This window comes from Protopterus annectens, chromosome 1.part1 (genome assembly GCF_019279795.1).
Source record: "Protopterus annectens isolate FY-2018-M chromosome 1.part1, PAN1.0, whole genome shotgun sequence".
In the NCBI taxonomy this organism is placed as follows: Eukaryota; Metazoa; Chordata; order Ceratodontiformes; family Protopteridae; genus Protopterus; species Protopterus annectens.
The window spans coordinates 175,352,367-175,367,005 of record NC_056726.1 but is presented as its reverse complement, the minus strand read 5'-3'; the positions used below and the strand labels follow the sequence as shown (position 1 = coordinate 175,367,005).

The 14,639-nt window shown below is 39.2% G+C and overlaps 1 protein-coding gene across 1 annotated transcript in view; it reads left to right on the top strand.

The window, feature by feature from the left end:
- LOC122814309 (heat-stable enterotoxin receptor-like) overlaps nucleotides 1–14,639 on the top strand; it is a 900,709-nt gene that overhangs the window by 110,895 nt on the left and 775,175 nt on the right. The window contains exon 4 of the mRNA XM_044086899.1: nucleotides 6,594–6,720. Within this exon, the coding sequence (XP_043942834.1) occupies nucleotides 6,594–6,720 (127 nt within the window). The remainder of the gene's footprint in view (nucleotides 1–6,593; nucleotides 6,721–14,639) is intronic.

Sequence of the window (14,639 nt, the reverse complement as noted above, 5' to 3'; positions counted from 1 at the left end):
ACAGAGAAACACAAGTAATTGCAGTTTCATTAACAAAATGATAATGAATGATCTGAACAATTTTTCTAAACATGCAGTTGAGTCAAAACAGGCAAGGAATTAAATAATTCATGTTGCAGGTATAAGCAGTTTTTTCATGGGTGAGATAAATGAAAAAAGAATCATGTTAAGAAAGAGCTGTTGCTTAAACAATAGGTAGTGAACTGTTAGACTAGGTAGGCCAAGCATTTCTTACCTGCCATCAGAGTCCCTGTTTCTATATAGGCATTGACTTAATTAACCTTAACATCTTAAAGGTGGTCATAAATTTTTTCAGTATCTTCATTGCATAAAGTAAATGCATATTAATAACTCCGGATGCAGTTTTTGATGAAGATGACCACGATTTTAACATTTCTACTTCTCAGTGTTAGTTTAAGGGTATTTAAATTATTTCAAAGTTTTCACAGCATGTTAATTATTTCTCTACACAACTTACCTATGGATTCATTAAAGAGCCTAGGGTAATGCTCCTACATGTTATACTGCAATTCAAGGACACATTAGCCAGCTACTACCATAAAATGCAGATAATTGCTGATCTGCATGTTGCGGTAGTTAACTGCTGCTATTGCATTGTGTAAGCACTGGCATCTCCCTCCTCCAGTCATTATTCCACACATGTACACATACACACACGCACACACACACACACACACACACACACACACACACACACACACACACACACACACACACACACACACACACACACACACACACACACACACACACACACACACACACACACACACACACACACACACACACACACACACACACACACACAACAGTCCCCAGAATTGTCCCTGAGTTATGGCTCAAGAATTTAGAGTACATCCTGGTAGCTAGTGTTCCTCTCACCCCTGATCCCTGTATTGTTGGTGCTATTATGGCACAGTTATATTGTTCCTGATGTCTAGTGTTTCCCCACAACCCAATCCCTGTACTGATGTTGTTGCCATAATGGTATAATTGTATTATCCCCGGTGGCTAATTTATCCCCTACCCCCTCAATCCCCATACTACTCTTAACTCTCAGTAGAAGAACAGCCTTTTGGCCATGTTTACTGCAGTAACATGGTGGGGCCTGTCATGCCGATCCACACACTGGGAGATTTCCTCAACTGCTCAAAGTGTAGATGACTTCCTGGAGGTAGTTCTGAGAGAAAGAGTACCTGGTTAGTTCAATATGCCTTTCCTCTGGACTGCCTCATTAGCTTTCAGCATAGCTGTGAAGCCAATCCTATGTGGTGTTGCTCATTTTCACGATAGAGCACATTGCAAGACTGTGTTAAGGCTGCTTCTGAATTTAAAAAGGTTACTGCAACGTGCACATGATAGTATACATATCACAGTACCTTTATGAATTCTCCCCTAAGTTTTGTCTGGATTTTAATGTTGGCTTGCCTGTGGCTTATACTTATACATTCTTGTTGATTCAGTTATACCTTTATAATTTTGTAAATATATTATAAGATATCCCTCTTCCGCTATTGTCTTGATATGGAAAGCTAGTTAAATAGATAGATAAACAGATAATAGATTTGGTACTATATCAAAGAAATATAAATTGCATATTAGACTGGATTCCTAAGGAAAGACACTGGGTTATTAATATAGGAATTTTATTCCACCCAAAACTAAATGATACATTTTGAATTAGTCATTTAATAGTGGTAACAAATGACTGATATTCATAAGCAGCTTTTGCTTTCAGCCACTAGATGGTAATGTAAGACAGCTCATTGTATTATATTATGAACTGTGATTTTTTTTTTTTATTTCCTGGTTTGGGATTGTCACTATTCAACATGCTAATTACTACAAATAACACTACAAATGCCAATGTCCTACACATTTACGAAGAAGGGTAAAATGAAAAAAGGAGAAATTCTAAGACTGATTATGATTGTATGCTTTTATGAAGTTATTTTTTTTCTTACTAGCTTCTTTATATTATTATTATTTATACATGATAATATAATTTGAATACTTTTTTTGTTCTATACCATTTTATATATATGTTCAGAAAATATGTGGGATGGAGTCTATATTCTGAATTATTATTTCATGAGATCAGCTCATCAGTCTGTTTTATTCGAAATTTCTATTCCACCCATCCCCTCCAACCCCTACCAGCCATAACCAGGCTAAAAAACTTCTCAAAAGCTGACTACAACCTCCTAAGGGAGGGTATCAGCAGCTTCACACCACCACCCCCTGAGAGGATGCAGATAACTATGCTGAACAGTACACAAATGCAGTATATAAGCACCTGTACAACTGCATGGACTCAGCCATACCCAACAGAACTAAAACCTGCTCCTCAAGGAAACACAAGCCTGTCTGGTGGGCATCCTCTATCAAAAGGCTTTACAACAAAAAGAAGAAACTGTTGTCCAAGGGTAAAATGGACCAAATTCCAAATTGGAAAAACTCCCTCCTCAACCTCAACAAGCAAATTAGATCACTAGTGAAAACCTCCAAAGCCAATTATGAATTGAAACTAGCCTCTGAAACAAAGGGAAACAAAGGGAAACCACAAAGCCTTCTTCAGTTACATCAGGAACCTGCATGGCAAAGCCCAGATTTGTTCTGAATTAGTACTTAACAGTGCCACTTCCACTGATCCTGTTGATTTAGCCAACCTGCTAGCAGATAGGTTCAGTGCAGACTTCACTCCCATCCCCGCAAAGGTCCATTCAACATTCCTGATACCTGTCCAGCACCTCATATCTCCATAGATCAAGTGTTAAAGGCCCTATACAAGGCAGAAAACACAGCTTCCATGGGACCTGACAGTATCCCAGGTTGTATTCTGCACCATCTCCAGCAAGAACTAGCTTCACCATTGAGCACCCTATTCAACCACAGCAAAAGTACAGTCTTCATTCCAGCAGAGTGGAGAACTGCCATTGTCATCCCCTTGCACAAAGGTGGTGCCACTATTGACCCTGGAAACTATCACCCCATTAGCTTGACAAGTCTGATCTGTAAAGCCATGGAGTGTATTATTATGGATCTCCTAAACAAGGACATAGTCAATTTTCAAACAATTAACTCCACTCAGTTCGGATTCGTCAAGAGCATATCTTGCCGTAGAACCTGGATGGCTTCTTTGAGACTGTCACCAAGGCCGTGGATGAGGGGAAGTCAGTACATACAGCTTACCTTGACTTGGCCAAGGCCTTTGACACAATTTCCCACTTAGGCATCATCAAAAAGCTAACACAACTTGGCATAAATCCCTTTCTCATCAGGTGGGTGGCCAACTGGATCACCAATAGGACCTACAAGGTCAACATAGGTGCCTCCACCTCCAGCAGCAGACCTGTCAGTGGTGGTGTTCCCCCAGGGATCTGTATTGGGACCCCTACTGTTTAGCATCTACTTTTCAGAGGTCTAGGCAAAGACACAAGGCCTGTGGCTGGCCAAGTTTGTGGATGACTGCAAGTTGGGTGCCGTCATTGACTCCCCAAATGATGTTAACATACTGCAAGAGGGCCTCACAGCTACAAATAACTGGTGCCAAAGTCATGGCCTTAAGGTAAGTGCAAAAAAATGTATTATCATACCATTTGGCAAAAACATAGCGCCTACTGATTACCACATCCACGGGAAGCCCCTAACACACAGCCTGTGATGAGAGACCTGGGTTCTCAGGTTGACAGCAATCTCACATTCAACCATCGTGTAGTGGTAGTGGTCAGAAAAGCCTTTTACTTGGTTCATCTCATAAGTAAAGGGGTTGCATCCAGTAAAAAAAAGGTTATTACCTCTCTGTACTCCTCCCTCATTAGTCCAATAATTGAGCGTAACACCCCGTTTGGTATGTACCTGTCCAAACACCTGCACCGACTGGAAAGACCACAGAAATACCTGACAAATAGAATCCATGGCCTCCAACATCTGTCCTATGTGGACAGGCTCAAATCACTGTCACTCTACTCTGTATCGTACTGATTGCTCCGAGGTGATCTGTGTCTAGCCTACAAGGCAATATCAGAACATGCCTTACTAGAGATGCTCCATATCTGTATGTCTAACTCCTCTTGCATTACCTGCTCAAAAGGCCTAAATCTAATATGCAACATCAACAAAACCTGATGGAGAGACAGGTTTGTCTCCCAGAAGCTGCCCCATCTCTGGAATAGACTTCCCATACATGTCAAATAGAATACCTCGTTGACCCTCTTCAAAAGCAACCTTGATGAGTGGATGGGAAACCACAAATTTGTCCCAGGGGTTCCACCTGTGTCCCTTGTTGACAGGGATGATAGGTGCTGACTGAGGTTTCTTTTTTGGGGATAAACTCTTGGCTAGGCTTGTAAGGACCCCATGGCTATTAGCCTAGTATCCTCCAATGATCCTATGATCCTATGCTCTCACTCAATTGAAAATATAGTTGCACTTGTCACACCAGGGCTACTAACTACTCTGTAAATAAAAATGATGAAGTCAGCCTGACTGATGAATCTTTTCTGATTTTTTTTTTAAATCTGAATGATAAAATACATACATATTTTGATATCTATTATCAGCTTGTTGACATTTTTTGAATGAATGTTTACTGTGAAGGCCATGTCAAGAGTGTTGATTCACAAGGAATACTGCATTATTTTACTGTTGATAGTACATGTGTTAAAACCAACAGATAATCTTTTTGAGGACTTTGGTAGGAGTGTTGTTAATAATCTTAAATTTATAGAACACCCATACATCTATGCTGCCAGAAACATTTAGATTTATGCAGAACTATTTTCTTATTTTCACAGCATTAGTCATTCCACTTGAAATAGTAATTGTAATGATTATGCTGCAGTAGTGTCCTGTTAATACAGAACAGTTTTCTGTTATTTAGTATGAATTAATATAAATGGAAATGAGTTTAAACTTCACATGGTTCCTGCACACTTTAACTTCTAACACTCTTTAACATTTTATTAAGGCTGCATGGTTTTCTCCTTAAGTGTTGTTCTGCCCTATGTTATTTCTACCTAGACTCTGTACTGGAATGAATTGTTTACTCTTTTTAGTTTCTTATTTTCTCTGCCCATATTAGCTTGATTATAAGCCCAACTCATGTGCTTCCTTGTTATACTGATTATATTGAATGCAGGATGCCACATTACTCCATAACAAAGCTCCTCTTGTCCAGAGAGGGATTAGTCTTTTGATATCTAAGTACTGTCAGAGTAGTGGTAGTGTTCAGGTGCTTTGTAGCCATTCTCTACAGCTGCTGCATATATTTAGGCTATTAAACCCCAGACAGATCTGACATGCTTAACATATAATGCATGCAGCACCACTCCCATTTTTAATACTTTTCTGAACATGCCATCTTCACTCTGGTTTGCTGAATGACTGTGTGCAAAGCCTAGTCTTCTCTCCATAAGTGGACATTTCTTTGGCAGTAATACTCTCGATGTACTCACCCAGTATAGGAGTGCTTACCTTTGTTAGCTTATTCATACACATGACAGATGATCCCATTACATAAACTTCTATCTCCTTTGGTTATAGTCAGTGCTGCAACCTCTATGCCAGTGAAAGCCATCAGTTATTTCAGCGTACAGGTATCCCTGTTTGATGTGATAGTGTTTTTGATTTCGGCAGTTTACATGAATTTATCTTTTATTACTTTAATTATTTTTTACAAAGTAGGAAAAATTTACTGACAAAAGGCACACACACACAGGCACACACCCACACACTCACACACACACACACACACACACACACACACACACACACACACACACACACACACACTGAGTTTCAAAACTGCTTTGTAGCAAACATTTAAGAACAAAACTCTATGGTAATCAGGGTACACCTTTCAGCTACTGTATTTAGACATGACATAAGTCTTTCTGATGTGTTTAATCTGTTTTGACACAGAACCACATTTCCGCTGCTTGCTTCTGCTTCTTATTGCAGGTCATCAGCCCTCTGACTTAATGACCAAAAATAACACTGGCTTGCTGACTGATGGCAGTAGTGCTTTAGGCTTTTATTATTCAGGTCAGTATGTAGAAGTTTCATCGTCTGAATGTTGTCACTGACCAGTTAGTTTATGAAAGGTATTGGAGGTGCTGCACATCATATAACATAACATGACTAAGCCATGAGTTAAACACATAAAAGCAGAAATGAAGGTTTGGCACAGGATTCTGTATACCCCAAACCTGTGTCCATAGGTGTGCTACCTCTGAACCTGAGAGCACCACTGGTTGCAAAACTGTTTTGTCACTTGCAGGTGTACAAATCAACCCAATTATTATGCAAAAGCCAAGTAAAATGCTTAACCTTACTGGCTTGTTTATAATACAATGGCTGCCACATGTCCCAATACAGCTACCAATGGTATAATTAATTGCAAAGATGCATTTATTTTAAATACTTTTATTAGCAAAATATTCTGCATTCTCCCTTTTTAAGACAATGTCATAGATCTGCAATAATATAATTAAGCTTATGCTGTACCTTTGTTGAACTCTTCTTCAATCAGACGGAAATTGCAACATTTTTAATGGTTTGTTTTCTTCCAGATTCCCAGTGATTATGTACGGGGCTATGTTGATGCAGTTTTCCTATTTGGCTATCACCTGAAAAATGAGTATAACTCTGGCAAAACTGTAGATTTCACAAGCAACTTCAATTATACCACCATTCAAGGTAATAGTAAGCAATACAATAGAAAACATCACTGCAAAATGTATTTTTTATATCTTTCAGACTGGTCTGAAACTAAGAGCTGGATTATAAAACAACATGACAGTGTTGCAGGCAAGCAACTCTGAAGACATACTGATACCACAATCTGAAGATGATGTTAAATGGCTTAAAGAGTAGTTACATTGTGAAAAAATAACATAACATGACTAAATGATGCATAGTAGTTTTGTGAATCCAAAATACAAAGAAGACTCAATGCAATGTTAAACGTTTTACAACTTTAAAACTACCACAGCCATAGCAAACTGTATAATACAATGCTGCTCTAATTCCAAGGCTGACATTCAGGAAAAAAAGTATTGTGGCCACACAGCAGAATGTAGCACAAGCAATAGAGTACAATTCAGTCTGAAAGTGATTAGGCATACAGAATAGATGACACAGAGTGATGAGTGCTGCATAAGCAGTCAGTTTCCTGGCATGAAGTGAAGATAATCTGCAAAGACCTGGAATCTAGGTCACATGAACTCATGGGTCTTATGGTGTACATGTGGCATGTTTGTGATATTATACATATACATATTCATTGATGCACCACTATTAGCACAGCTGACAGACAGCTACAGGCTACAGAAGAAATGCAACACTGTGGTCTAAATATTAATATGAAGGAAATGGGCAAACAGGAGAAAGAGCAAGCAGAACACATAGAATGGCGAGAAGAAAGGAAGAGTGGCATAAGGTGAGGGAAGAAGGTGATATTTTTGGTGGGGTAGCAGCCTGCTTTGTATTTAAGAAGGGTAAAGGAGAAAGGTTGCATGGAAATGGTGTGGGTAAGAGGAAGGCTATAGGGATGGCATCAGGGACAGAAACAAAGATATAAAAGGCAGACAAAGACGAAAATAAAAAGTGCTGACACAAATGGTTTGGAACACAAAGGAAACGCAGAAAAAGAGGGAAGACAATTGATGATGGAGAGGATTAGACCACAAATATGGGTGGTAAGGAAACACAATAAAGGGAGCAACATGATGTAGAGTAATGGTTGATTGGCAAGATCAGTCTCTGTCCAGTCAGAGGTCAGTTACTTCTGTAGAGAGTGAAAATGCTGGCATGGTATGCAGTGCCAAGTGAGAGTGTGACTCTGCAAGTTACTCAAGGATGTGCTCCAGGCTGCCAATGCAGGTGTCCAGCTGCTAATCCACCATTATCCACTTCCAGGTCCTGTACTTTCTACCAGGTGATCAACTGAGCCCCTCAGTGGCACCCACTAATAAGAATTCTGCACCACCCAGCCACAGACACAGCATCAAAGGCCACCATTGCAACCACCAGGTTGCCTCCATGTGTTGACCTTCATCAACCTGTAGAGAGGCTGCCCACTGGGGGACCAGCAGATAATAGTAAGGCAAATGCATGGCATGGGATCTGCTGTCTCTCCTCAACCACTGCCACTGATGATACTGTATAAAATGTGAATGTTTATTAAGTGAGGTAAGACAAGAAAGTAAAATAATGAAAGATAATGTGAGAAAAATAAAAGAGTAAAAGCAATTATCAGCACTGTATTTTGTACCATATGGCAGCAAAGACCTGGAGGAGTAAAATATAGTTATTTATGCAATGGCAAAGCAAGGGCAATACAGAGGCATGACACATGTGTACTGTAAAAGTATGGCAAAATGGGCAGGGTGACATGCCACCTGACTCTCACCTACAAGTGGGACAGTGGCACAGATCAAGAGGGTCAAACAGTTTAAATGCAAGTGGAATCAAAGCTGGATAGCACTGCCCTCCTAATCTGCAGTTCTCAGTTTGGAAGAGGTTAACAGAAGGAGTCATCCATAGCCTAACAAAAGCTTACCTGTGTGGCACTTTTTAAACCATACCAAGTGTACCCTGCTCCAACCTTCCAAAATGAACACACATGGTACATTGAAAATGGGTGATAATATGACCCAGTTACATTTGACAGTCATCACTATGCATCACCCACCTGCCTGACTAATGCACGCCCATGTTATGTAGTAACACACTTGGTATAGTAACACAAGCATAAGTAGCTGAATGGCAAGGGTAGGTGTAATCCATGGCTGGCTGACAAAGGCACCATGCAGTAAGAGCAGGGAGGGCAATTAGTGACTTTATAGCTATGAGGCAAAGCATACAGTAGACAAAAGGGCAATTACAGACTTTATAGCTATGAAGCCAACCATATAGCAGACAAAAACACCCATGACTGTAATATAAAACTGCAGTCAGCCCAGTCAGAATCACCACAGCACTGTTGGGAATACATAGTTTGGGGGGAATAGTACAGTAGGTCCATTGGTAGGTACAACGTTGCGACATATAAGCAAGGGAAGGTGTTGTCAATGATTAAACTAGTAAGTAGCAATATAAATATGGGCAATGAAGCAGGTATGTATGAGATTTGCATGTATAATACCAATTCTATGTAAGTACCCCACTACCTGGATAGGCAGACTAGCTTAGCCTCCTCTGACATATCAGCCTATCTTCCCTAATTTCATCAAGTGCTGCAAAACAAACAAAGAACAAAAACACATTTCCTTGAATAACAATAAATTCATATAGATGTATAAAAATGATTACCCATGTATAGCAAGGCATTATGTAGTTACTCATACTGCAGAACTCTCCCTAACCTTTCCTTCCTATTATTGGAGAAAATTAGGGTGGATTTTCTTCAGTTCTCTGTAAGGATAACTGGAACTGCTTAGCAGACCAGGTGATGCCATGGCATCCTTCACTGCCCTGGCAAGGCAGTGCCAGATTTCCAACTTGTATTGAGTCCCATTCATATGAGTCCCCCAGAAAGTGCTCAGGATGGTGCCTGTGAGGGAGGTGAAGGAAATTTCTGACTCCATCCTGCACCACTTGGGAGCACATCCATAGTCACCTCTTTCAGAAGCCAGAGCCACTTCATGGGTTGCTAGCAAGTGGAAAATTGTAGCAGAGTCGTATCCACTCATGTTGCCGAAACAACCTAAAATGCAATGACCAGCAATGTGACAGTATGAAGTAACCTAATTTTAGTGCATGATGCTTCTAGGAGCCACATTGCAATCTGCAAAAAAGTCACAGCACAGTGGAGGTTACAGTACTACCCACATATGTGCACACTGTTTCACAGTCAATAATGGGTGTGCACAGCTATATACAATCTCTGTATCACAGCTGAGAGTTCAAACACAGTGCAATAAATATATGATTCGGATACATTTCCCTGAAATTGGCTCAGCACAACTAGTGTGCTACAAACTCCAAAATAACATTATATAAACCATCATTAACACCTCGGTGCCCATCATGCTACTATGTTTTCACAACCATACTGAGTGGATCTGCATTTCAAAGCATAACTGTATCCACAAGGAAAATGTTCTACATCATCTGTGGCAAGGGTGAGTGCATATGTGTGGTATTAACTATTTAAAGTTGGTATATGAACCACAACAACCTGTACACAGGGAGACAAGAAGCATAATGGGGTTGTAAAGCATTTCTACAGAAATGGATAAAGTAGAACACAGCATACAGATATGTTATTCATCTGTTATTGTAGGGGTACACAGGCCAATGGTGGAGAAGCTTACATATTTGTATGGTATTTCTATTTCTGTTGCGGCAGGAGTGGATCCACAGCAGCATGCTTCAGGGACATGGGAAGCATTGGCAGCGTTGGAATGATGAAGGGAAAAGAGATCGTAAAGATACTGGCAGCAGTAGCCAACCAAATGTTTGGCTGAGGACCTGTGTGGTGAACTATGTCTCTTGGTAGGCATCTCACACACACAGTGATGTGAGGGAATACACATACAATGTAAAACTGGTGTCAAAACTAGATGTCACAGAGGAGATTATGCAATAGATGTGCAAGGCAGTCATACAAGCATAGGCAGATGCCACCACTGCCATGGCTGAAATAATAGATGTAATATACATGTGCATGGTGACGTAAGTCAGGTTGTATAATACCTGGCTCAACTAGCATATTACATTAGTTTAAGGCTAAAGAATTTAAGTAAGATGGCTTCTTACAGTTCTAAAGACTCTTGGGATTTCTTGATCATGTTTAATGGTATACGATATTTGGGTGATTCTATTTTTCTTACGATAAATGTTAAAGATCTATTTACAGTAATACCCCACAGAATTGGACTAGATTGGTTTTATGACTATTTATGTGATAATCAAGAATTGAGTTCATCTGAGATTAATTTGTTGATTAACGTGATGGAAATTGTTTTGACAAATAATTGTATATAACTGGAAAAACAATATTATTGGCAAAGAGCAGGAGTGGCTATGGGGGCTGTCTATGCCCCACTTTTCATGAATTTAGTGATAACACAGTGGGAGAAAATTACCTTTTTGACAGCCCCTATAGCATGTCATGGTCATTTTAAACTAGATCTCTAGATGATATAGTTATTCTCCGGATAGATGATTCATCTAATATAGATTGAGTTCTCACCTATATTAATTTGACAACTGAATTTCTAAAATTTACCCATTCTGTTAATTTGACTGCCATTAATTACATGGATTTGGAAATTAAAAAGTACATTATTAATAATAGATTTGTATCCAATATTTTTAGAAAGCCTACCTATTCTAATTCACTGTTACATTTTACAACCTGCCGCCCCCTACATCAGGAAAAAAGCTATTTGTAAGGACCAGCTGGCTAGACTGGCATAAATAGTTACGGATTATGACACATTTTTGGGCTTCATAAATGGAGAACAGCAGCAGTAATCCCTCTGTACAAAGTTGGACCATCTACAGACCCTGAAAACTACACTTTCATAAGTCTCACTAGTCTCATATGCAAAACCATGGAAATAATTATCATGGAAATGATCAGTAATGACAAGAAACCTCCAAACACTGGACACAACCCAATTTTGTTTCATCAAGGGCAGGTCATGCCTACTCAACCCAGTGGGCATATTTGAGAAAGTCACCAAAGCAATGGATGAGGGGGAAATTGTTTACACTGCCTACCTTGACCTGGATAAGGCATTTGACACAATACCCATCTCAGCATTGTTGACAAACTCAAAAAGTTAGATATAAACTCCCATGTCACCCAATGGATAGCCAGCTGGCTCACAGATAGGCTCCAGGAAGTTACAACTGCAGAGTCCAGCTCTACAAAGTGGCCAGTCACAAGTGGATTCCCTCAGGAATCAGTCCTGGGACCTCTCATTTTTGGCATTTACTTCTGTGAAATCAAGGCCAATGTCTTTGGCCTTTGGCTGACTAAATTTTTAGATGATTGCAAAGTAGGAGCAGTCATAGAATTTCCACTGACACAAATGTTCTCTGGGAAGGGCTGACACAGAAAAATAACTAGTGTCAGAGCTATGGACTAAAACTTAATACCAAGAAATGCAAAATAGTATCCTTGAGGAAGTCATCCACCCCTGGTAACTATTATGTTGACAACACACCTCTAATAGTTGACTCAGTAGTCAGGGACTTGGGGACACACACATAGCAATCTAGCCTTTGACCATCATATTTCTACAGTATTGAGAAAATCATTATATGTTGTGCAACTTATAAGTCAAAGGTAAGGCATCTAGGTCCAAGGAAGTAATTTTTCCACTGTATTTGGCATTCAAAAGACCTGTCATTGAGTACAATGCCCCCTTTGGTATTTACCTAATCAGGTAAATATAGCAGTTGGAATGTCCATAGATGTTCCTCACTAAAAGAATAAAGGGAGTATGTAACATGCTCTGTGCAGACTGCCTCAAGGCCCTATCCCTGTATTCTGTCTCCTATAGGCTGATGAAAGGAGATCTCTACCTTGCATACAAGGCATTGTCAGACCCTGCCTTACTGGACCTCCTGCATATCTGCAAAACAAACAGCACAATAATTATCCATTCAAAAGACATAAACCTTGCCTTTGTTATAAATACGACCTGCTGGACAGACAGATGTGCATCCCAGAGACTACCCTGTGACTGGAACAGGCTCCCCATCCATGTGAAGTAGAGTTCCTCCCTAATCCAATTCAAGTGTAACTTGGACAATTGGATGGGTAACAGGAAATTCATCCCTGGATTGGAACCTATGTTTCTAATGGACAGAGGCAGCCTGTAATTGGTTCATCACCCAGGCTCCAGCTTGTAAATGTTTTATCTCCCAAGTCCCTGCTTACACTTATCAAGGGTATGAGAACTTGTCACAGATTCAGGATGCATGGCTTGGATAAAAAGGGCCCCTGTGGTTGTTAGGCTAGCAAACACCTATGAATGTGAAATTTTAGTTAATATGTTTATTAGACAGGTGTATTCTAATAGATTTATAGACCCAATTTTGGAAGAAGTTGTTTCTAAAAGGGCATCTGGGATATACCGTCACTTAATGGTTACTGGGATTGTAAGTAGTCTCACTGGAAATGATGATAAGATTGATATTACAGACTATGACTAAGCTTTATTACTTTTTTTAATTAGCACAAGCTTCCTCATGGAATAGATCTACTACACAAGAAAAGGGGTGTTTGATACATCCCAACGTTAATCATCCTCAGTTCACTGCCTGGATGACAGGGTCTTAACTGCTTTTAGGCACCAGTTTACTGAAAATGTGGAGCAGGTTCTGATGGAGGAGAGAAAGCCTGCTACTAGAAAATCATATATTAGCAAATGGAAAAGGTTTTCTAGTTGGAGTCAATATATAGTTTATTTTTGACAGGTTGGCTGTCAAGCAAATTTTGGATAAGAAGTGAGATTTACTTATGGGTAATTATGAGTTTAGGGAGATATTGGGTGGATCACCCAGACTGATTTTTGAAAGGGGTAAATGTTTGAAAAATTATTTTGAAAATATGGGCATAAAGGTATATGGAGATAATGCTGACAAGAATAAAACTAGGGACACTTTTAAGTGTGGATAGTGTAACCAGTGCTAAATCATTTTAACCGAATGCTCTATTTTGGTAGGAAAGCAAGTGATAAATGCTAGAGACCACTTTAATTGCTTCACCTAAGGGGTTATTTTTATGTGGCAAAATGTCAACAATGCCCAGGGTTGTATGTGGGCAAAACTAAGCTAAGAGGAAACTTACATATAAGCATTTTTATGATATAGGGAAGAGAAAGCTAGTAGTGTCATATAGACATATACAAGTCAATGATTCCCATAATTTTTTTTCTTTGTAATTGAACTAATTCATAGGGATCCTAGGGGTGGTCCTTGGTCTGAGTTAGTTGAGTAAAAAGAGCCATGGAAGCAATTATATTTAAATGCTCATAATTATCGAGGGTTGAATGATATAGTTTCCATTAACTGTCTTTTGAAGTTAATATCTTACAATTTGTAGACCATGCTAAGGTTTTTCTTTTTTATCTAAATGATGGTGTTAATTGGAATATTTATGTCACTGTATACTTATTTTCATTTTTATTTTTTTATGTTATGCATAATGAGATTGGAAACATTGTTTGTTGTAGCACCAACATTTGTTTTTTTTTTTTAGAGTATGTCCAATACATTAGTATTGTTTCATGTAGTTGTTTCTTTAAACTGTAAAGAGTAAAAATATAAGTTTTTATTGGATAATTTTGAATTGACATATAAACTGGGATGTTATATGTTTTGGATGACTTGGTGTTTTTTTCTTGTTCTAATGAAGTTCCTGTGTTAGGGGATGAAAGCGCTAGACACTATAATAAAGATCAGTTTGGTTCTACGACTCTGAGTATTTTGTAGTTTATACAGTTTTTGTTTTTCTACAGTTTAAACAGTTTTTAGCTCACTCTGCTGACTTTTTGTTTTAGTTCCTGATATTAGAGAGGCACTGGAGTGCCTTCATAACCATGTATCACAGCAGTCACAGTTCCTGGTTCCTAAGGCCATTGCTCATCTTCATC